We start from the raw sequence: 25,673 nt of genomic DNA, 5'->3' as shown, positions 1-25,673 counted from the left end.
ATACTCATCTTCAGGCGATGGTGTAAAACAATGTGCTCACATAGATGTTGATCACAATGTCCTATGGACGTTTGGTGTGTCAAGGGTTTTCTATGTGGGCGCATTGTTTTACATATATATATATATATATATATATATATATATATATATATATATATATATATATATGTAGATATAGATATTTACACTGTATAATATATATATATATATATATATATATATATATATATATATATATATATATATGTACATGGATGTTATGGATGTTTTAGACTGTATGTACCATAAGCAATTTCTATTGCAATGAATGAAAGTAATAAAAGACAGGCATGGGACACCTCTGATGAAGATATTAAAAAGCCCTGGAATATATGGACAACACTGAAATGAAGGCTGATATTCTGTGGCGGATAATCAACAAAGATTGACAGACCAATGAGAGATCTTCTTTCAGGCAGAGATCTAAGTAATCAAACTGTCATTCTTCAGGCAGCAAGCAATAGAACTTTGCCAGATAAATAACATAAAAGATCCTTTGGGAACATAACCATACATTATTTTGGCCTCCACACACAACATTGCATATACTTTTATTAACCCTGTTGTGCCTTCAAGCACTGTAACTTAAACTTAGTTAAGACCTATTAGGAAAAAATAAAAATATAGTTATAACACCATTGCAAATGCATCGTAGGTTGGGTGTTGCAAATAACAGAACAAAATTAAAAAATATATACTTCTTTTTATTTAACCACTTATAAACCGAAATGATAGATAGATAGATAGATAGATAGATAGATAGATAGATAGATAGATAGATAGATAGATAGATAGATAGATAGATACCATTAAAACTATACACATGAAAAATTATTAATTTGCATCTTGATAACAGATTGGTAAATATGTGCTTCTGAAAATATATGGTAGATGATAGATGGTGTGTGTCTTATATATGCACTTTACACTATACAGCTATAGACTGACAACAGGAAAACTATCCAAGCATGTATAAATAAATAAGATGAAAAGAACCCAGCTGTTCTTATATTGTATTAACATTCATCTCACTGTGCTTTGCCTATACAAATTTAACAAGATAAAAGTTTGATGCCTATGAAGAATCTTAGGACACAGTCGTTACCTTGGCAACCTTGTCATAGACTTCAATGGCCCTGACCCAGCTACAAAGCCCTTCACAGGCTGAAGAGACATTCTTAATGACAGCTGGCTGGAACTCCGGATTGCTGATAAAATCTCTTCTTATCTGGGCAATAACCTTTGATGGAATATTGTCTTTATCAAATTCCTAAGAGACAAAATAATAGTAATTAATGATAAATTCAGAATGTTTTGCTAGTAAAATATGAGAAAAAAAATCTTAGCTAGTGCAGCTGGCATTATAGAGAGTTAGCTTTTGTGTCCTAATTGGAAAAAAATAATAATGTACAAAGGTGTTTTTGTTAAAAGTTGCTATAAAGTTCACCCAACAATGTTGTGCAACAAAAACTGAATTGTATATTTTCATTGAACTGATGTCTTTTTCACAGTAAGGGGAGAGACACCTTAGACATATAATTAAGAAAAGACCTAAATTATGATGCCTTCAAAATCCTGTTGCCTCAGATACGACGGGGGAGAGGGTCCCAGCGCTGGGACCCATAACAAAAGTTTGGTAGAAGCCCAGTGGTGCTTTTTCTGCCTCCCAGAAGCGCACTCTGCTCTAAAGACAGCAGAGGGGCCTGTCCTTAGCATATGTGGTTTGGCATATGCATCCAATGTGCATGCACTGCTCTTTATTGAGAGTGGAAGCTCGGCGGAAAGAGGGTCCTCATTGCAGCCCCCCCACCTCTGGACTCATAGCTATCGTACCCCCAGAAACCCCTATCATTATATCCCTGTCAAGATAGCCTCCTTTTGTTATCACCAACCTCTCTACAAACTTACTTCAAGATTCTATCCCTTACTCCCCTTACTGTCACATCCTTTAATTTGTATTCCTGCAACTTATACTTAGCACTAGATTTACTAAGCTGCGGGTTTGAAAAAGTGGAGATGTTGCCTATAGCAACCAATCAGATTCTAGCTGTCATTTTGTAGAAAGTACTAATTAACTGAAAGCTAGAATCTGATTGGTTGCTATAGGCAACATCCCAACTTTTTCAAACCCGCATCTTAGTAAATCTAGCCCTAGGTCTGTTTTTGTAGCCCTGGGACAGGAGACAGCTCTGCTGGGCTCTCTGCATTGGGCACAAACCTATCCAGCGATCAAATTTGTATCGTATTGCATGACATAAAAATAAATAACTGAAAACACGCAAGAGAAGACAGAAATATCAAACAAGATATTTAGTAAATGTAGATATACAGTCCAAAGAGTTAACATCTTAATGTGGAAATCCACTTTGCATCAAACAATTTAATGAAACATCAGCTATCGTAAAAATCTGTGCTCTACATTTAAAATAAGATGGATGCAGAGTTAATTTACCGCATCAAGGCAATAGTAAGACATCCGTTACCATTGAATGTGCCGACCAATTTACATGTATGTCACGTTATACTTCAATTTTAGTTTCCCTTTTAATGGTAGTGTCACACTGGTATGTTAGAATGCCACATTTTACTAGGCACAAAGTGCAGTAGTCTGAATCTAGAGTCGCAAAACATCAGATCAGTGGAAAAACCTGTCTTACGAACAGCACCCTAGAACACTTTAGTTGCTAGTGTAAGATGCATGGAGTATGTGACAGGCAAAACAGGTAAAACAATGTCCCTTTCTAATTCTACGTTATATTTCAGAATATGAGATTTTTCTGTCCGGACAAATACACCTTTCAATGTTTATACCTGACCACACATGGATTGATATGTCTGCTCAGCCCAATCACAAACATGGTCAATTTCCAACTTTGCCCCTCATGAGTATGCAGGGCCGCCGAGAGGGAGGGGGAGAGGGTACTAATTACCCGGGCCCGGGCATGTCAGGGGGCCCGGGCATGTCAGAGGGCCCGGCCCGGGCACTCGCGCCGGCGTTTTTTTTTTTTTTTTTTTCAAAACTATCGTTGGTGGGGGGAGCAGGGTAGTTAAAAAAAAACAAAACCATACTCACGTGATTGCGGCGCCGGCGTACCTCCTCTCTGCTGCTCTGTGCTCCATTGCTCCAGACTGACTGAATGCCGGTGTGACATCATCATGTCATGCCCAGCATTCAGTCAGTCTGGAGCAATGGAGCACAGAGCAGCAGAGCAGACAAGAAAGAAGAGAGAAGTAAAGGTAAGTGAGGGGAGGAAAACGGGGGGGGGGCAGCATGACACAGAGGGGTTAAAAAAAGAGGGACAAGCAGCATGACACAGAGGGGTTAAAAAAAGAGGGACAATAGCAGCATGACACAGAGGGGTTAAAAAAAGAGGGACAAGCAGCATGGCACAGGGGATTAAAAAAAAGAGGGACAAGCAGCATGGCACTGGGGCTAAAGAAAAGAGGGACAAAAGCAGCATGGCACAGGGGGTTAAAGAAAAGAGGGACAAGCAGCATGGCACAGGGGATTAAAAAAAGAGGGACAAGCAGCATGGTACAGGGGGTTAAAGAAAGGGGCAAAGGCAGCATGGAGGGCACAGTGTGATCATAAGGGGACATATCGTGGTGATGATAAAGGGGCACAGTAATGTGTGTGTGATGGCACGGAGCTTTTGGCAATGTAGTGTGTGTGAGGTAGATGGTGGCTAACTAATGGCTGCTATTTTGTTTGTGGGGTAATGGGAATACTATTTTAATGTTGGGGCTGGAGGAAGGCCTAATTATTAATCATGGATGTTATTAATTTAACGGTGGGGCTGGCTGTAATTTTCTAAATGTAGCCATTTATTTTCCAAATAGGTCCTCCAACATTCCAGGATCCAGACAAGCCGCAACTAAAGAAACCAGCAGCCACATGTGGTAAAAGTGAGAAGAACAGGTAAGACAGAGCAGCATAGTGTGTGAAATGTTGTGATTCTAGTAGGGACAATGCCAATGTTTGGTGAGCCCAGTGGGCGCAGGCCAAGACTAAACTCTTTCTGTACACACTGCATTCTTCATATACTACACAAGGGTGCTAGATGTCCTGAAAGTCAGGAGTGCTTGGACAAATGTCACGCTCCGCGGAATTCAGGACCTAGTGATTTTATTGTGCTAGCCACGCCCCAATGGCGCATTGTCACGCCCCCATGGTGCATTGCCACGCCCCCAATTGTGTGACCATGCCAAAGAAAAATTTTGCGGCGCTGCAAGTCGGCGCAATTTTTTTTTGCTTACTCAACTATAAGGGGGGGCCCCATGAATTTGTTGTACCGGGGCCCTGAATTCCTGTTGGCTAGTGAGTGGCAAAGGATCAGATCGATTTTGATTGGAATATTGTCAGGGATTGCATTAAACAATATTACATAATTTGTGGCAAGCCTTAAAGCCGTAAGGGGCAACATGAAGTAACATGAAGTAACTGGAGGGTTACAGGAGCAGCCCTCCAGTCTTCAAATGGGCCACACAGAGGAAAGAGGAAGTGCACAGTGCACTCCCTACTTCTCTAGGTATGCCGCATGGCCTCCCTGCATGGTGCAGAGGAGGTCATGTGATGCGGAAGTCGTCGCCCCCATTCTAAGATTGTGTGGACTGTAAGAGAAGGATCTGGGGGCTGCAAGCGAAGGTTCTGAGGGCCATCCACGGCCCACCAATGTCTTACACAAATGACAGCCAGCATGGTTTGAACTAACCCATATTTACCCCTGCTCAGAGGGAAACTACACCCCAAATTACAAGTTGAAAAATGGATTAAAGTAGTAACAAATGTATATTTGACTTGTTATATTTAACTTTGTAGATTTCTATTATCTACATTCTGTTCGCCATTGTTCTCAAGTTTCCATAATCAAACCTATATACCCAAAAGTATCATGCAGTATTCTTTGACAGATTTACTGAAGGTACTACAGTAAAGAGGGAAACTCCAGGATTAGTTACTTATCTACTCAGGGACATTTTTAGTCTCTTAAATAAACCAACTTTTGTTTTAGCTTTAATGGTCTCTTAAAATGATTGTGCACTTAGAAAACCCATTCTTTAAAAATGCCACTCCTGCATCCATTCAGCAAATAGTTGTTTCTGTGGCTGTCATTTCACTAAATTTGGGCGAAGTTTGTTAATAGCTCTACAACAGAGTTCTATGGAAGCTATTCCATATAGCTCTATTCAAGAGAGTTGGAAAGCCTATTATATGCCAGTTTTTACTACAAGGAAATAATCAGCATCACTGTGGTCCAGCTCCTCATTTAACTGGTTGTCAGAAGGTGGCACCACATATATATATAGAGGAAAGGGCATGCTTTATTCATCATAATTTATTTATATAGCGCCACTAATTCAGCAGTGCTGAACATCAGTCTCTGCTCCAATAGAGCTTACAGTCTAAATTCCCTAACATACACACAGACAGACTAGAGTCAATTTAATAGCAGTCAATTAACCTACTAGTATGTTTTTGGATGTAGGAAGAAATCGGCGCACCCAGAGGAAACCCACACAAACACGAGGAGAACATACAAACTCCACACAGATAAGGCCATGGTTGGGAATCAAACTCAGGACCTCAGTGCTGTGAGGCAGAAGCGCTAACCACTAAGTCCCTGTATTGCCCATTGAGAAGCATTTGTCCTAAAAGTGCATAAAACCTTTAATTTAAAGACACACAAAAGAACAGTTAAGTTATTCCTAACACTTAGAAATAAAAAACTAAGTTTCAACGATAAATAAGCACAACATTTATGATCACCTTAGTTGTATATGTCAATAAATAATGTTTTTCTAAAAATGGAAAAAAAGGTGCCTTGATCAGAGCTATTATACAAGATCAGGCATCAAATATTGTGGATCGTTAACTAAACTGTGATATGAGGAAAAACAGTACTACATAAGTAAACATGCTAAAATATTAAGCAGGCTCTGGAACAGTTTGACATTATTCCGCCTGTCACATTCTCCCAAAGCTTAAAAAATTCAGGATTCAGGCAAAGTGTTGGAGTGAAAAGAGTTAGAGAGCATTGATGTTTAAGTTAGAGGAAGACAAGATGTCACCTAAAAAGATAAGAAAAGATATAGCAAACCCCTACACTCTTTCATCTCTCAAACTCTGCTGACTGAAAAAGAAACCACAGAATTTATTCTACAAATCTAACGCTTGAGAGAAAACACAATCCATCTTCTTATAGTTGGAGAAAGGTTTGTTGGGTAAAATGTAAAAAAAACAGTAGTAGTCTACAGACAGATAAAGCAACTGCAGTTTTATGTGACAGAAAAAAGATATTCACCTAAATTTTCAGAATTCAAAAAATAAACATGGTCTAGTACGTGTCTTTTAGTGAGGCACTAAGTAAAAAAAAAATATATATAACATGGTATGCACTCAATAGTTTTAGGGCTTGAAAGCAAACATATTTCTTATTTACTGTCAACATTGACCTTGAGAAGCTAAAACCAAGCCCATGGGTCATTTTCTGTTTTAGAGTGGGAGTTGATTGCATTAAATGTTATATGTAGTGAACGCCCTGCAAAATTGGAACCTTAAACATGTATTGTAACAAATTCTGGATTGTGCTTTAGTTTAAACAAATCCTTTTTTTTTTTAGTACATTCTTATATTTTAGTATATGTTGGACACCCTGGTTCAAATCCAAGTGTCAGCTCCTTTGACAAGTCTTATTTCCTCATGTACCTGGTACTAACAACTAGACTATAAGTACAACCAGGCAGTAAAACTGTGCCAAAAAAATTGACAAGAGTTGACAATGTTGTATAATATTGTGTCAGCTATTTTAAAATCAATTAATAATTAATATATGTATTAAATGTTTGCTTAAACCTACAACATTTTTGTTGAAACAAAGAGAAACTGTCACGAGCCGCGGCGGTGCGCCGCATCCTGGAGTGAACTAGCAGCCGGGCGCGTGCTTTAGTTTCTATGCTCTGTTATTATCCTTGCGGCATAGATGTAGGAGGGTGTAGGGACATCTTCCAGCACCAGGGGGAGCTCTCATATGATTTAAACCGGTTTATTTTTATTTTTATACATGCTTCCTGGTTTATGTTATTACCTATGCTAGTTCTAGCTAGTATTTAATTAGCTGCCTCCTGAGGCTGATTGTCAGCCCTGTCCTCCTCTGTCCTGATTGGCTCTTAGTACTATTTAAGGCAGTGAGGTCTGAGCCTCACTGCCGGTTATAGCGTCCTGTTCCAGTACTGCTGCCTGCTACTTTGTTCCTGTGTTTGGAGTTTAACCTGAGATTGATTACCCGTGTATGACCCTTGCCTGTTCCTGGACTCTGAATCTGTGCTTCTGAACCTGATCTATTGCCTTAACCCGGATTCTGAACCTCTGCTAGTGACCCTGATCTTACGCCTGTCCCTGGATCATGAACCTGTGCCTGTGACCTTGACCTTTCTGCCTATACCTGACATTTCCTCTGGTGCCCTGCCCAGTCCACTGACATCTGGCCTGTCACTACTCCGTGGGCAACCTCCTATACCTGTGCGCTACCGTGTAAGCATAAACTCATACTACTCTGAGTATAAGACCTGGGGGCATCTGAGTACCTGTGAGCACAACCAGTCTCTATGGGAAAGGCGGCTGCTAAAGGTGAAGACCTCTGCTACATGTTCTATGAGTTTATGCCGCACTGGTGGCCATAACAGAAACTAATCTATTTTTAAATAAAATATGAACTGCACAGCCATTTTGTGCTAATTATCATCAGGTACACTTGTACATTCTCTACTGGGTCTACCTCACCCCCATAAGTCTAATGAGGTTTGGGAGGGGTACAGGACCAAATTGTCTTAAGTATGGCAGTGTGAGGGGTACATTCTGGCACTTATTATAGGAATGTCAACAAATGCAAATATTCTAGTATGCAGTGGTAAATTATATATGTTGAACTGTCCCCTTGCTCGCCCCCACACAATCTGTGTTTGGGCCGTCACTGAAAGGTCTTATGGACATGCCAGCTTGGCAATCTGTTACCAATGTACTATCATTAGCTATGATCAGTATTGCAAGATTGTGGATGGTCTCAAATGGCCGTAGCTAGTGCCCAATTAACCAATAGGCTGACCAAGTGGGTTGGTGGAATCCTATCTGATATTCCACAGAAGGGCCTAGTTGTGGTCATCTCCGGGTGGTGTGAATCGAGGGTCTGTCTGCTGATGCAATGTTGAATTATTAGGGGACCAGATTCCAATGACTCAGGCGCTTAAAACTTCCTCCCCAGCACTTGAATGAATCACAGTTCCTAATAGATGGCTTGGAAATGGCTTGGAAAAGGGAGTCACATGAGTTGAATGTAATTTGCTCACTGCCCGGGGATCCTCCTTCCCAAAGAGTCTTTGAGGTGTTGAATGCAACAAGGGCTGCTTTGCCTGGGTGCTGCTGTGGTAGGAGAATGAGAATGAGGAGCAGGTCTGCATTTAGATTTATTCTGAAGAGAAAGAGGATAAATGGAGCAGATCATAGTTAAGGGCATATAAAATTATAAAGAGTGCACTAAAAGTTGCACTTACAAAAGAAAAAAATGAATACCACATCACAATCACCACATGGATAGATCTAGGGCATAATGCAGGCATAAAAAAATGTCCTGTTTGTGTGGTGGGGGTGAAGGAAGCCGTATTTTATATGAAGTGCGAGTTCAATTTTGTCTATTGCAGATTAACCTGGAGTGAAAGATGAGCGGTTGGTATGGGTGGACTGAACCTTTAATCACCCTCTGGCTCTAGTTTTTTGGATTGTGCTAGACAACAAGATGGTGGGGCAAGAATGATTTGCATATCTCAACAGAGCAACAGAACAAAGTATATCCATGTCTGGTCAAAATGGCTTCAATCTCGACATGCAATTGGTATGGAGGATGAGGGCTCTTGTTGAGTGTCCCGCATCCTCGGCTCCTTGTTAAGCATCTAGCTCCACGACAATTCTTTTGTTCATACTACTGTTTCATATTATGAGTTATTAAGCAATATACTTTTGCTTCCATAACATGCATCTTGGGCTCAGATTAATGTGTACCATAGATGTCTTACTGGCTAATAACTGCAAGTAATTGGGTTCTGTTTTAGCTTTTTTTGAAGTACATCTACATTAAGAAATCGACAAAAACAACCTAGGGATTTTTATACTGAATTAACTTACTGATCATTTAAGATCTCATTTACTAAAATTGCATACAGGCAAAAAAAATTGCACTGAACCACAACAACTAATATTAGTTATTACCTATAAAGTCTCAATAGACAGTAGAAACATCAATATTATGGGCAAAATATACAGTTATATGTTCTGGGACTTCGACTGTCAGCGGGTCTTAATGTGACCCACAAAAAGGTGGCTCCAAATAGAATGTATTCCATATCAGATTATGGAACCCCACTTAAGGTCTTCCCCCACAGATTGTGCACTTCTGTACTAGGGCACAGTTGAGCAGTGCTAAAATATTGCACTGTTGTGTCTATTATAATTGTAATAATGAATTATTTAATATAACTGTATGGTGCTAAAACAAAAAGGAAGGGTTTGATGGACAAAATAAAGATGTGGGGGGAACAAAGGGGAGGGAAGGTCACAATAGTGCAAATACAGTGACATTGGTATCGTAAGTTATTTTTCAGAAAAATGCTTTTGGAGATTAGGTATAAAAATAAATAAGTCGTGTGTGGATTAATTGCAATAACTTTGATTTTTAAAAGACTCAAGTTATCACATAGTACAAAGCTGTTAATCATACCTCCTTTTCCTTAAAGCCATTAAAACCAACTTATGAAGATTTCTTTTGTCTTTCATATTTCTAACATTAGACCCCACGGTGAAATGTAAGATATCATAAGCACAAAGGTACAGCAAAGACAATAAAATAGCAAAAGGAGCAAGACATGAAAGAGACACAAAAAGGAAATATTAAAGCAAGCAGTACAAAGCTCCAGATACTTAAAACGATTTTGCAGCTAATAAACTTGTGTTAATACAGCTCTGAAATGAAAGGATATGCTTAAAAATGATAAATGAAGGGAGATAAGTTGAACCAGCTAAACTGTAATTTATATATATCATTAATTAAATAAATGGCTTACCTACAGTATATTCCAGAATATAAAAGGGTTAATAAAACTAACTGTATACAATTTGTCAATAATGCACAACCTTGATGATTCCACTAAAATACAACTTTTTTATGTCGCTGTAGACCATAAAAATATACTTGTACAAATGATGGCGTTCAACAAAATGTTGTGTGCTCACCAATATACATTCAAATGATGGCTACAATGTTACTGTGTGTTGTCAGATGAACTATTTAAATTGCTTTATGTTGTACTATATACATATTTGGAATTTAGTCTTAATTGCACTGCCTAAGTTTTGGCTTGTATTGTATTTTTATATATTTCTGCTGTACCACATAATAAAAAGTATTTAGAAAAAAAAAATAAAGAAAAAAAAGTAATCCAATGGAATAATGGTCATCAACCCTTATTGTGACAAACAATATACAATGTGTTCTGGGGATCACTATCTATATTGTAAATTTGACAGTGTCATTGGTATGTTGAATTACACTTCATATTATAATGCAGTTATATTGTTTATGATGATTAATTAAATTAATTATTTATATACATTGGGCCTTATTCATAACGAACGTTCTGAGAACTAGACCATACATAAGAGAGCACAAATAACCTGTACTACAGCCTACAATTTTTATGGGTGGAACGAGGAGGGGAATGGACATATACACGTAGTCAATGTACAGTTAGGACGTGCCAAGCTCAGGCGCATGCAACAGTGTCCGTTTCAAGCCTTCTCAAAGTTACGTGTTTTTCAGTCATATCAAGTGCATCAGCTACAGGTCAGGTGTAAGAGCTGAGTACTAGTGATGGCGGACGCATATACATGTTAGAACATGTGTTTGCAATCAGGAGCAACTGTAAAAAAGCATTTAATGTACAGTAGACATTCATAACAACCTCATAAATCTTATTTTTGGGGGAAAAAGAGTGAAAAGAAAGTAAAACGTTTTTTTTTTTTTTAAAAACTATTTTGTCATTAATTACTTTATTATTAAACAAGTAGCTTTTTTTGAGCGTTCTTTTGGGAATTTATATTCTACAAATTGTATTGCCTGTTAACTGGACCCATTTTCAACAACAGATGTACCTTTACATTCTCTTCTTGTTAAATACAGATGTGCATGTGACCGATTTACTTGCCTTTTTTTTTGTTGTTTTTTTAAAAAAAAAAAAATGCATTCTACGTTTGTTTTGCATATCTTAATGAATATGGCCCATTTTTTCCAAGTATTTTTGGTATGCACCATGAAGCACAAGATGATGGGGGCAACACATCAAAATGTGTGTTATAAGTAGCGTTTATTAACATTCTGTCATAATAGTAATGTTAAGCAAATATAAATGCATATTTTTCTACAAAACTTTTATCATGGTATCTGCCTTATTCATAGGCCAAGATATTGTAGGATGAAATACAATCTACACACTCCAATGGAACAGTAACATGAGTGGCTAAATTATCACATACATGGCAGAATGCTGTTGTTTTTTGTTTTCAACTGACAGTTCATGACACAATGGCTAATATTACAAGAGCTTTCAAGGACTGGAATACTGGAAGATGTAATTCCATTTGTCATTAATATATGTGGAAGAGTCTTCCTGAGTGTGATAGTACAACCTAACTTGTGCGAGGTTTGTATAGGAATCTAACAAGTAACATAAATGGCAATGATTAAGTGCAGGCTAGAAGAACGAAAACATTGCAAAAGAAATGGATATAGGTCAAAGTCTTCACTCTCAGATCCCATATTTTAGAAAACATACTCAATGCTTTTTGCTAGTAAATACAAGTGAAGCGTTATATACCATTTGTATATTTATTTTAAGCATATGTTCATAATATCCTGATCATCCTGCAAAACATGTTTATGTGTGAAAAAAAATCACCTGTCAGCAGAGCTATGTAATAGAAATAGAGGTCTCAAAATAAGGCAAAGAAAGCAGATACACATCATAATCTTCATCATTCATTTATAAAGCGCCAGCATATTCCGTAGTGCTTTACAATTGGGAACAAACATAGTAAACTAATAAACAAACTGGGTAAAACAGACAGAGAGGTGAGAAGGCCCTGCTCGCAAGCTTACAATCTATGGGACAATGGAAGTTTGATACATGAGGTTAAGTATACATTTTGCATCTTGGCCCAGCCAGACTGCAAAGGTAGGGTGACTCATAAGCTAAATGATCCTGTCACACAATAATGTTGGTCCGGGGGTAGTTGTCTTGTGTGAAATTGTGTAACAGGCTAAAGGTAGTGAGGTTAAGATGGTGGTTGAGGAATATTATAAGCTTGTCTGAAGAGGTGGGTTTTCAGCGAACGCTTGAAAGTTTGTAGACCAGAGGAGAGTCTTATTGTGCGAGGGAGAGAATTCCATAGAGTAGGTGCAGCCCGAAAAAAGTCCTGTAACCGGGAATGGGAGGATGTAATGAGGGTGGATGAGAGACGCAGATCTTGTGTAGAACGGAGTTGCCGAGTTGGGAGATATTTTGACACAGCTTTGTACTACTGTTCTTGTTGGTGGATATTCTCTGCTATTTGCCAATTTATCAGTAAAAGCTATGTTGTGTATGGGAGTTGCAGTATATGCATGTTGTTAATCAATACTATAAGTCATATCTATTCACTATAGCCAGGGACTGCACAAACTGAAAGTATGCCCTGCCTATATGTTCTATAACTGCTTCTATTGCAGAGGGTCAAGAAGCAGTTACCCAACTCATTTATTCAAGTGGCTTCAGTTCAGCATCTTCTTTTCCATTTGGGCATCTACATGTGACGTAATTTCTGTGCCACAAGAAAGTAAACAAAATATTTAAAAGTGAATTGCAGAGGGCATTCAGAGATTTGAAGCAAACACATGTAGACCATCCTTATCTTAGCACCCAAAGATATATATAGTAGGTGCTGCTGGCTGTCACCCCGTTGTAACAGAAACCAAGCTACAGTTATATTGCTAAGAATCTTTTTGTAATGTGTGATGATGGCCTGTAACCATAAGCAAGGAGAACAAATGTTTGGTAGAACTAGTGCTTATACGGCTGCCAGGGGAGGACTGGCAATGTTTAGGCCGGGGGACAAGACTCAACTTAGCGGCCTATTTTAAAGGGGAAACAAATGCAGGTGGCCCAGTGACCTAGCCCAAGAAAGCCCACTATGGGACTGGCCTGGGAGGCAGATGGCCCTCTGCCCTCCAGCCCAGCCTGCCCCTGACGGCTGCCTGGTTAAGCATTTAGGACTGGAGACATATGGAATACACATGCTGCATGCATTGGAATGAGGTCATACATAAGCCATGTAACACTTTTCTTGCTTTGACTTTAATTGATTTACAGATACAAGTAATAAATATGATTGACAATGATTATTGTGCAGTTGTCAAAGCACAATATAGATTTCTTTCCAGGCAAGAACTAAAACTAAAGTATGCGTATTATCTCACTTAGAATATAGAATATCTCTAAGACTGGCGTTACTGACATATTTGAAGACATAATGACATAGTTAATTAGTTTGAAAGAAGACACAGATCCATCCAGTTCTAACTTTTCTAAAATCTATTTGTATTGAAACAGAAAAAGGCAAAAAGAAAAACCCATTGAAGCAGGTAGCAACTTAGAAAACCCCAAGGAATCAACCAAAAGCTGTAAGCAAAGAAATCCAATCTGGTGACCAGTGAAGCAGGATGTTTGTGAGTCACACTTACCTCTGCAATCGTTCCATTGGAAGTCTGGTTCAGGTTACAATTAACAGAAAAATACTGGCACAGTTTGTCTCTACAAGGGGACAAATTTCTCTAAAGCTGGCTTCAGCTGCATTTTTTGTGTGTCCAATGATTTTGAATGTCAGTTACATTATACTGACCCCCTTGCACAAGCCACCCATTGCAGGGAGTTCATTGTTTTTTGATGCAATTGGAAAGGGGACATATTGCTGAATGAATAAAAAGTGATCAACAGCTACCAATGCAGAACAAACCTTCAATATTCCATCGGTGCCTCACAGATCTTAACTAGCTTTAGGTTTGCTAACTTGAGTTATGGCATATGCTTGCACAGCAGCTCCCTCTTTCAGTCAGTGTTCAAAAAAGAGCTATCAGGGCAGTCTACAGGAGCACTTACAGTGAAAGTAGTTGTTCACAAATATGTCAAAAATCCAGGAGTCAGCTTGAAAAATTGAATGGCGAGCCAAACTTTTGTTTTAATCCGTATCTGATGCCAATTCTAAAATGTGTACCCATATGTGAATTAAAGTATAATGTGTTAAGTCATATCTGATGTTAGTTATAATAAGCTAAATCATAGCTGATGCCACATCTAATAAACAGAGATATATCTGATGCCAAGTCTAATATGCTGAGCCAGAACTTCTACCACGTCTAGCATGCTGACCCAACTCTGGTGCCAGAGCCAGGTCTGTTGCTTAGTCTAATATGTAGACCCATATCTGGTGCCAAGTAGAGAAGAGCGAATATCTGGTGCATAACCTGTGCTTTTTCCCCCATTCTACAGATTAGCATTTCACACTGTATTTGTGAATCTTAGAAGCCAAATTCGCAGAGTGAGGGAAATATTTTGTTAAGTATATCATCACTCCATTTTAAACCCAATTAATTAATAAGCCATCACTGCCTCTTGTGGTAAGGAAGTTAGGCAGGTAAGATGGTATCCTTGACAACTTTTAAAGTCCTAGGGGTATATTTATTAAGCTGCGTACAGATGTTGCATATAGCAACCAAACATATTCTAGCTATCATTTATTTAGTACAGTCTACAAAATGACAGCTAGAATCTGATTGGTTGCTATAGGCAACAACTCCAGTTTTTCAAAACCGCAGTTTAGTAAATATACCCCCTAGTCTCACCTAAAGTGAGACTGTGAACAGGTATGTGTGGCATTGATACAAGATGACATTATTACCCAATTATATAACTAAATAATAAATAACTTGGGATATCTAAAACAACATGATCACAGATTCCCAGTTATGAATGATAATTTCCTTTTATTGTATTTGCTGAAGACCAGTTTAAGCAATCTTACATTGTTCACAGATGGGCCTGTGTTGATGCCTAATTTCAAGTATATGAGCAGACATATAAAACGTGGCATGGCATTAGGTTAACAGAATTATTTTGAAGTCACATTTCTCATTTTAATTAATTTTCTAGCATTTGACTAATGCATCTACAAAAGGCATTGCCAGAAAAAATGGCAGATATTAAATGTTTGCTGGGGAAAAAAATGCAAATGGATGCTATAAGAAAAATAAGTGGGTAATGTATATATCGCAGCATCTTAAAGGCACTTTCTGGTTCTTATAAAAGGACACACATTACTAACAAAAGGAGTCATTGTCATCATAATGGTCAGAAATGTTTTTTGGTTTTTTTGGTGTTAGAAAAGCTTTATAAAGCCTTTGTGGCGTTTGTAAGAGACGCTATATAATATTCCATGACATAATTTTCCTCCACATTTGACACATTCACAATTACTTAATTATTATTAGTAATTAGTAATAATTAATTATTATTGTCTGCCTTACTGTCTGTTGTTTTGTTTGTTTTAAAGGAAAAAGAAATGTGGAGTAATACATTTTTAAGCCTGAATGTGCAAAATTATGGATCAAAACAGTGGTGTTGATGATTGAGTCCCAAATAAGGAATGCTAAAATCTTTGTCATTTTAACTGTGAATTTCTCCACAGAAGTGATGACCTTGTACAGGCAGAAGTTGCAGTTTCTCAAAAGTTCTCAAAGTTTTGACATAGACATATTTGCATGCTGTGGCAAATTATTTTTATAACAGGGGATCTAACGCTGACATTTTGATTGTTATGATAATCAGCACAGATCATAAGAGATTTTATTCTACTAACAACACTTGCCCATCAATCAAAGTAGGGCCACTATTGAAGAATCTGCACCCCTATGAGTCAGGGGCTCATTGAACTGTATTTAAGTTGTTAACTGTAGTTGGTACTGCTACCACAGCAGGATTAGCTCCAGAGACTGCCACTTGGTTATCACCACTGGGCACTACAGCTTTGTAAAAAAACAAAATGATTTTAGCTACATTGCAGAAGAGGATAACTGTATAGTATTACATTGTGATATCAACCATTTCTATGCTGACATTGTGAACTAGTAAGTGCAACAAATGTTATTTTGCTGTGATACAATGGCACTGTATGAAGTTAAGAAAGTTTTTTCTATTAAAGAACAAAATGTAAAAGAAGCTTCTTAATTTGCATCAACTGTCAGTTTCTAGTTCCCTGAGCTATATGTCTTTTAAAAAGATAATTTTTTACTAACATATTAACACAATTGTAAAACACATACAGTACAGTAATTGTCACAATAAATATATGAATAACCATTATTCTAAAAACTCCATTTGACACCTACTTATCATGTTCATCCTATCTTTGTTCTGAGTTCCCAGGTCAGGAGCTGGTTGAGAGATTTAGTGGACCTGAGTCATTAAGGAGAGGAAGGCAAAAAAAGGATAGCGTTGGATATGTATTCTTCTCATCTCCTGCATTTTGTCCAAGTTTGTTCCTGACCTTGCACCGGTTCCTGGCTCTCCATTATTTGTATTCTGATGTCTTGATTACATCATACAAATGTGCTAGGTTCTGTGTTAATATTGGACTCTTGAGATCTGGTGGCATCATTCAAATTTATTTCTGATAATCTCCTGGCTTCTGTATACTGTTCTGCATATACAAGTTATTCACATATAGCTCAACTCAGAATCCAAAGACACCAGCTGCAGTAACTATCATTTGCTCTCTAGAGGGGCTTTGCAGTGATTACTGGACTCTGTGTTAATTTGCCCCAGTCTTGCTTCAAAAGACAATTCTTTATTTTGGCAATTATTAATTATTGCATTACTTCAGTGTTTCTTACTCAACATGCTACCAAAACACTTATCCATTCTCTCATTGTCTCCTGTCTTGACTACTGTAACCTCCCGCTATCTGGCATTCCCAATACCCATGTTTCCACACTTCAATCTATCCTAAATGCTGCTGCAAGACTGATCTTCCTCTCCCACCGCTCCACATCTGCTGCACCACTTTGCAAATGCCTACACTGGGTCCCTGTGTCCTCCATAATTCAAATGAAATTACTCACCGTTCCTACAAAGCCCTCAACACCACCCCTTCATTCATCTCAAATCTCATTCAGCCTACAAGAGTTCTCCCGTGTTGCTTTCCCACAGCCTTGAAATCTCTTTTTTAGAGCTTACATTTGTTATGGTTCTGCTCAAAATGTATTCCTTATTTACAGCCATGGAGCCAGACTAGTGATATAAACGTTTAAAAACTATGTTTTGCAGCAAAAGCATAGTACAGAGAAGCAAATAAACAGAAACCGGTTCAGGCCGAATGAAGCAAAGGACTTCCAGATATTGCCAAACAACAGGTAAACAATAATGTAACACAGCAAATAACTGAAGTCAGTTTGAAAAAATTGCCAGAAACATGCAGGTTATCCAGGAACAAAGAAACATAAGCAGGCTCAGAAACTTCAATGACCAGCAAAGGGTTGTGGAATAGGCAGGCATATATAGGACACAGTCAGGTGTGAATGATTAGCTAGCAGTGCTAGTTAACCCCTGATAGTAGGAAAGGCCGAACAGCAGCACCCTAGAGGATCACAGGTACTGCAGTGTAATATGCACACAGAGAAACAAGGCAGATCATAATACAGGGTAATATGCACACAGAGAAACAAGGCAGATCATAACACAGGGTAATACAGAGATACATAACATTATCCCCCCCCTTACAGGAGCGGATTCCAGATGCTCCATAAAAGTCTCTTTCAGGAGACATAATTGAGCCCTTCTCCAATGGAGTGCAGACAAAGTACAATTCTTTGAAAGCGCAAGAAGAATTGTCAAGTTCATCCACCAAGTCTTTAGAAGTATCAAGTTCAGTCTCAGAGTCTGAGTCTCATTCTAGAGTCGGAACAGAACCTTTAATTTTATGACCATATGGTGCTATTACCATGAAGCCGGCAACCAAGGTTTGTTTGATTGATGCAGTCTAGAAAGGGTTTTTTCCTGATTGTTCTTTTTATTTTTCGAAGATATAGGTTGACCAATGGAAGCAACGCACTTCGATGATTTGTGAATAAGCATAGGAGCTGAAACACAGGCCAGAATGGAAACAGAAGAACTATGACCAGGAGATTTGACTGTTGATAAAGAGTACTTCTTACACACAGCGTTAACAAAGTCCATGGTATTATGGATAATGGGGTTATCGGAATTTAGAAGGGAGAAGGCCCAAGTCTGTGGCTCCCCTCTAAAACTCATGATTATAGAACCCACTTGGTTAAATTGGTTGGCAAAGTACTCTGGAGAGTCTTGAAACTGTTTTATGGAAAGTTGAAGTACCAAAATAAACTGTTTGATGTCTCCGTCAAAGACTGGAGGAGGATATGATGAGTTGGAAGAGGCATCTGGGCATTTTGGCTCACTAGCAATCTCTGGGGAGTCCTCAACTTGGGCAGCAGTCTCTGGAGAGTCCCCGACTGGGACGGCAGAGCAGGAGTCCCCGACTGGGAAGACGGCAGAGCTGGAGTCTCCGACTGGGACGGCAGAGCAGGAGTCTCCGACTGGGACGGCAAAGCAGGAGTCTGAGAAGCCTCAGAGCAGATAGCGCTGTTAGAAGCCTCAGAGCAGACAGCATCAAGTGGCAACTCGAGCTGAACCACATAGAGTGGCAACTCAGGCTGAACCGCATAGGGTGGTAACTCGGGCTGAACCGCATAGGGTGGCAACTCGGGCTGAACCGCATAGGGTGGCAACTCGGGCTGAACCGCGTGGACTGGCAAATCGGGAAATGTCTCTGGAGCGAACTGTAAGGGCAGCGCCCCCTCAGGAGCAGGCTATAAAGGCAGTGCCCCTTCTGGAGCAGGCTGTAAGGGCAGCACCCTCTCTGAAGTGGGCTGTAGGTGCAGCGCTCCCTCTGGAGCGGGCTGTACGGGCAGTACCTTCTCTAGCACAGCTAAAGGCTCTGGAGTAGAGGCAGCAGCTGAAGACTCGGGAGTAGAGGCAGCGGCTGAAGACTCGGGAGTAGAGGCAGCGGCAGCAGACTCGGAACTGGAGACAGTGGCAGGAGAAACGGGACAAGGCAGCACGGTAGCAGGAGACTCGGGTGCAGAGGCTGCGGCAGGAGACTCAGTGGCAGAGGCTGAGGCAGGAGACTCGGGCGCAGCGGGTGCAGCAGGAGACTCGGGTGCAGCTGCTGCAGCAGGAGACTCAGGACAGGACACAGTGGCAGGAGACTCAGGACCAGACACAGTGGCAGGAGACTCAGGACCGGACACAGTGGCAGGAGACTCAGGAAAGGACACAGTGGCAGGAGACTCATGAACGGACACAGTTGCAGGAGACTCAGGAATGGACACAGTGGCAGGAGACTCAGGAACGGACACAGTGGCAGGAGACTCAGGAATGGACACAGTGGCAGGAGACTCAGGAACGGACACAGTTGCAGGAAACTCAGCGCTGGGGGCAGATGATGGCACCTCACAGTTGGAGGCAGATGATGGCACCTCGGAGCTGGAGGCAGAGGTTGGGACCTCAGAACAGGAGGCAGAAGCTGGAGACTCGGGAGTAGAAACAACCGGAATTGGCACCACAGGACAGATGGCAACTGGAACTGGCACCACAGGACAGACGGCAGCCGAAGCTGGCATCAAAGGACAGACGGCAGCCGGAGCTGGCACAACAGGACACGCGGCAACTGGAACTTGGAAATTAGGCCCCATCCCAGGGAGCGCATAAAATTGATATGTAGAAATGGGAAGTGAAGAGCAAACAAACCTGGAACGAGGGTACACAGAAGACAGTTCCGTAGGCTGTCGTGGCCTGCTGAATGGACAGTCTTGTAAAAATGGACATTACTAGCACAGTAAAGACATAATTTGTTAATCCTTCTGCGTTGTTGCTCCTCTTTGGTCAGATGAGTGCGTGAACCACTTGGTAACCTGACATTAGTTACACTGTAGTTTTTAGTTAAATGCAAGTTTGACATAGTACTATTAAGAGGTGTTGTCTGCACAGATTCAGCAGCAGACAGAGTTGGTTGAAGCAAATCAACGGTATTGAATTTCAGAGAAAAAGATTCTGATAGTCTCCTGAGTGGGTCCAAAAGTATAGCAGAAAACTGAGCCAGTTGAGAGCATAACAGAATTATGTCCATTTGTTGACACTGTAGCAGAGGCTGTTCAGTCATTTGTAGAGCAGACATGTTTGCAGGGAAAAAACAAGATCAATTGCAATGAGAGTTTCAGGAGAAATCTGAAGCAGGGGTTTTTTTGTTTGTTTTTTTCCTATGACTCCAATGCAGAGCCGTAACTAGGGTGGAGCGGGCGGTGCCGTCGCCCAGGGCGCAAGCCCAAAGGGGCACAGCAGCCGCCCGCTACCTAGCTTTATATGACATTATTACTCCCAAACAGCCTCCCGCCTCTCACCTGCTGTGTGTCAGGGCTATACGCAATACAGCGATGTGCCTTTGACTTCCGCAGTGGAACGCATGTGCGTTCCACTGACAGGAAGTTTGGCATTTGGAACGCAAACTTGCTTTCCACTGCGGAAGTCAAAGGCACATCGCTGTATTGCTTATAGCCCTGACACACAGCAGGTGAGAGGCGGGAGGCTGTTTGGGAGTAATATTGTCATTAAGGCAACACTAGTCGGTAGGCTGTGTCTGAATGAATGAGATTCCCACCTATCCCGGCATGGCATTTCAGAAGATTAACCCAGTGTGTCATCAGTGTAGACAGTGGCTGCTGGATAAGTGCTCGTTATATTTGGGTGATCTGAAAACTGGCATCACAAGGCTCTTCTGTAGACGTGTCTTATGGAAATATAAGTATTAAGTCAGGGTGAGATCCAAGTAGTGATTTATAAAGAGACATCACTACCTCTGGGTGTGTTTATTAGAAAGAGCCCTATGTGGCCATAAATAAGGCTCCCCGCAGAGAAGACAATAGTGTGCCTCCACAATCCTCCTTTTGCTATAGTAGCATATATTCATTTCCAGCAGATATTGCTGCTACGGTGATATTTTCTGGGTAAATCATTAATTAAATTGTTAATTTATTTCAACCCTACTACTGTACATATATATATATATATATATATATATATACATATATACACCCACATATTAGGTTGGCCACACCCACTTGTCAAATGTCACTCCCACATAGATGGAGGGCGCCAGTGCCCTGTCTCGCCCAGGGCACTAAAATGTCTAGTTACGGCACTGCTCCAATGCTTTCTTTTTGGCTTGTCATTCTCTTATGGTTCTGTTCAAAACTAATTTCTTATTTACAGCCATGGAGCCAGACACGTGATATAAACGCTTAAAAACTGTTTACTGCAGCAAAAGCATAGTCCAGAGAAGCAAATAAACAGAAACCGGTTCAGGCTGAATGAAGCAAAGGACTTCCAGATGTTGCCAAACAACAGGTAAACAATAATGTAACACAGCAAATAACTTAGATGAAGCCAGTTAGAAGAAATAGCCAGAAACATGCAGGTTATCCAGGAACAAAGAAACATAAGCAGGATCAGGAACTTCAATGACCAGCAAAGGATTGTGGAATAGGCAGGCATATATAGGACACAGTCAGGTGTGGATTATTAGCTAGCAGTGCTAGTTAACCCCTGATAGTAGGAAAGGCTGAACAGCAGCACCTCTGAAGGATCACAGGTACTGCAGGATAATATGCACACAGAGAAACAAGGCAGATCATAATAACATTATCCACATTAATACTATTCACACTAATGTACTCTCACAACTGGCCTAATCTCCACTCTGAGGAACATGTGCTCCCTTTGTTTCAGCTGTGCCCCCTTTCACTTAGAATGTAGCTGTCTAATGAGCAGGGTCCTCCATACCCTTTGTTTTCATGGCTACATTTATTTTGTCTACCTTGTATGTGTAATGTTTTATGTATGTCCTTTTCCCCTACTGTATGTTGCTACGGAGTATTGTGGCGCCTTACAAATCTAATCTAATAATAATAATAATAATAATAATGTTTATGGTTTTCCTGTATTAATATGGGTCATAAGGAACAAAGCTGAAGTCCATGGGTTGGAGAAGATAGCTTCGTAATGGATGTAGCCAAAGTCAATGGATTAGTGATGGTAAAATAGGGAGGGATGAAACTGAAGTTGATGAAACAAAACAAACAAGACTTTTTAAAGCACCAACACAGAACTGCAGATCCAAATTCTGCTGATGCAAAGATTGGTAGGAGTGAGGGCTTTATAAAGACTACATACAGGTACGATCTGTTAGTTATGATTGACTTGATATTTAACAGAAATGGTGAGTCTACAGTGTCAGTGTTGACAGTACACTGCCCTAGCTGGTATCATCACATTTTGTTTGGGTATTAGTGCAGAATTCTGTATAATTTTTGTCTCTCAATGGAGCCAAAAAATATACAGATTTCTTTCCTTTCCATCATCTTTCCAAGTGGTTTGCTTTTCTTTTGGAACATACGCATAGGTCTTACTTCCAAACATTTTAATATGCTATAGCTCAGGCTTCTTTCTACTATACTTGTTTATATGGAGTTTTCTCTCTTGTTTTACTGTGTTAATGATTTTAGAGATAACATGCTGTTATGTTTGATTCACCCCTATGTGTCATTGGCATATCTGCTTCAAAGAGCTTACTGCTGTCACTTCACAGAAAGTACTGTTATATCATTCTGTCCGAGGTTGTATGGTATTATGGTGTGGAACACAATTCCGTGTTCTTTTCATGATAGATTTGTCTTACCACAATTCAGTCCAATTACCTGCACATAGTGTTGTTTTAGCGTCTTAGATAGTCATCCTATGATGCAAGTAGAATTTTGTGTATCTTAAATAGTTTTTGATAAATGTGAGAAAATACTTTTTCTTTCCTGGGATCTCAAAGCTCCCACATGTTCATCTGTATCAATCAAGTCAAGAAGTTGTTCAGCTAATTCAAGCTGTAAGAGCATTTATTATCTCTCTGCTGTGATCAATATTGATACTGTTAGCAAAGCTGATCTTTAACGAGCTTCCTTATTGCTTTAAGTTTGTTTGTACTAAATGTCGGTGCCACATATGGATGCAGTTCATATGTTGGTGGTGTTAACCGCATCTTTGCACTTTACCCAATACAATTTATCAGTGCTTTTTTTTACTTCTGCAAGAGTGTCACTTCCTTTCGTGATGCTGCTGTTTCCTCCACAAGCTTGCCTTTGGCATATTCATTGTATGTAATTTATTTCATCACGGGACCAAAACAGGGTGGTGGTTAACCAAACCTTCTTCCTGCTCTGCTGCCAGATTAATGGCATCAAAGCCAAGAGCCTTCCTTGCACCCAGATTCTTCAGGAATATGATGTCAAACGCAAATGATTTTGCTGCATTATTGTTAGTGTCTCTGAAAGTCCTGGGCTTATTGATATATTATATATCGCCATGAGGAAGGATCCACAAACTCTCAAAACAAATCACAGACTGATTTTCTGGGGATAATTCCAAGGACCAGAAAATAAGCATATATATTAAAAGATGCTTGCCAGACAAATAGACTTGCATGTGTAATTAAAGTAGCAGTGTGGATCCTCATTTTTTACAAGGTGCAAATGAGGCTTATAGGCTCTATTGCCATGTGTGATGATATAGTCATGCTCAGTCTATATGCTAAGTATGGCTATGATTTCATAAGTGCGGAGAGAGCAATAAGAAATCATTACTATTGCTATCTTTCCTCTGAAGAAATCGTAACCATACGATGAAACACATTAGTAAAACACGGATATTACAAGGTGCACTATGTTCCAAAGACAGTTTCTGAGGTGAGCAAGGATGATCATGGAGACTAAATATTAGATGCACACTCTGCAAAGCCCACAGTTACGACTGGGAGACATATATATCGGAACTGTAACATCCATTGCCGGCTCCCAAAGAGACACTGTAGTTAAATGCATTGATTTTTCCTTTTGCTAAAACGCTATTTATTATAGTAGTGAAAGTTAGCCAAAAAGTCCGTTCTGGTAAGAACTAATTCAGCCTCTTATTATTAGTGATTAAGCAGTATGCCGCTTGGATAACATTTATTTCATATAGGAGAAATATATAGGCTACATTTGATTGACAGTATTTGCATTTATTCCTGGTTTATTGGATTGAGCAGAGTGCGCTTTGAAATATTGTTGCACGGAACTATATATTACACATCATTGTTATCAAGAACATTGTGCATTTTTGGAGAGGAACATCAAACACAATCCAACAGATCAGTGCCAGATCAGGACTTCTTAGTGCTATAACAGCTGTTGCGTTTTACTGAAGGATCTAGGGGTGTATAAAAGAAATTTGCAATGTTTTGGTTTAGTTTTAATAAAGCAATTTATTCATATTTATTAATTTCCATGAACTCATTTGTATGTTGATTGTGTCCAGTGATTCCTCAGCGTTGTGTTATATAGTATATTTCTTTGGTTTTTCATAGCAGCAGAGGACGATTCACTCAAAATCCTATAGTAATTTCTAAGTCTGAAATGCCCAGCACCAAAGGATTAAATTGTTTCTTTTTCAGTTCTATACTGTTTACACTCCTTTCAAATGAATTTATATGGTGACACATTCATTCACATTAGGAAAATATGCATATGATTTGTATGCACAAACAAAACGAATCAAATCACACATAAAACACCAAAGCAACAATGCAAATCAAAAAGTACCTTTAGTGAATCCAAAAACTTCATATCTCCCAGCATCTTTTTTGAAGCAAGCCAGAAGTCATCAACAGTCTTTCCATTCTGATCCCCCTTTTTATCAGGTTTAATCCCCTTTATAGGCATAAAACATTAATTAATTTTAATGCGCTATTAATAAGAAGACATATGCTACCTATAAACACAAATATTAAAGAAAACAGATGATGGACCAGGGGCCACAATACAATTCCTACAACATTTCACTCTTCCACTATACTAGGGATCTTGAATATAAGAGCAGAAGGAACAGGGGAGTTAACTGCCAGCACTAAGATATGACATCCTAGTACAGGGTTGTTTGTCACTGGAAATCTTTAATTTTCCTATAATTTCCTAGATTTCTGACATTAATTGGAACCACTGTCCTACTTTCATTTACTGTACTACGGTCATTCTTTCCTGAAAGTTTTCCAGGTTTATACAAATATTTAAACATACTTTAGAGGACAATCAAATGTTCTCTAAAGTCTAAGACCTGCTTAACTAGTTTTGTAAGTGAGATAAGATTTAAGACCACTATTCTTTTGGAGTAAAATATTTACGAATAAAGGAGGATTTTTTACTCAAGATTATTTTTTTTACCAAGGCTTTCTTCTCCTTTTGCTTTAGCAGAACAGTGGTACTTCGTCCTCTAGAACCCCACTATCTGAAAAATTCAAACAGAGCTGCCCTGTGGAATGATGGAACCCAACTGCACCTGAGCAGGCAGTA

The 25,673-nt window shown here is 39.5% G+C and overlaps 1 protein-coding gene across 1 annotated transcript in view; it reads right to left on the bottom strand.

Annotated features, from left to right (window-relative positions):
- Positions 1-25,673, bottom strand: part of LOC142150794 (dynein axonemal heavy chain 3-like) — a 947,133-nt gene that overhangs the window by 191,280 nt on the left and 730,180 nt on the right. The window contains 2 exon segments of the mRNA XM_075205980.1: positions 1,145-1,309; positions 24,927-25,034. Of these exon segments, the coding sequence (XP_075062081.1) occupies positions 1,145-1,309; positions 24,927-25,034 (273 nt within the window).

The sequence above is a fragment of the Mixophyes fleayi genome, chromosome 4 (genome assembly GCF_038048845.1).
Source record: "Mixophyes fleayi isolate aMixFle1 chromosome 4, aMixFle1.hap1, whole genome shotgun sequence".
Classification (NCBI taxonomy): domain Eukaryota; kingdom Metazoa; phylum Chordata; class Amphibia; order Anura; family Limnodynastidae; genus Mixophyes; species Mixophyes fleayi.
The sequence above is the reverse complement of the archived record's forward strand: the minus strand, read 5'-3'. Positions and strand labels throughout refer to the sequence as shown.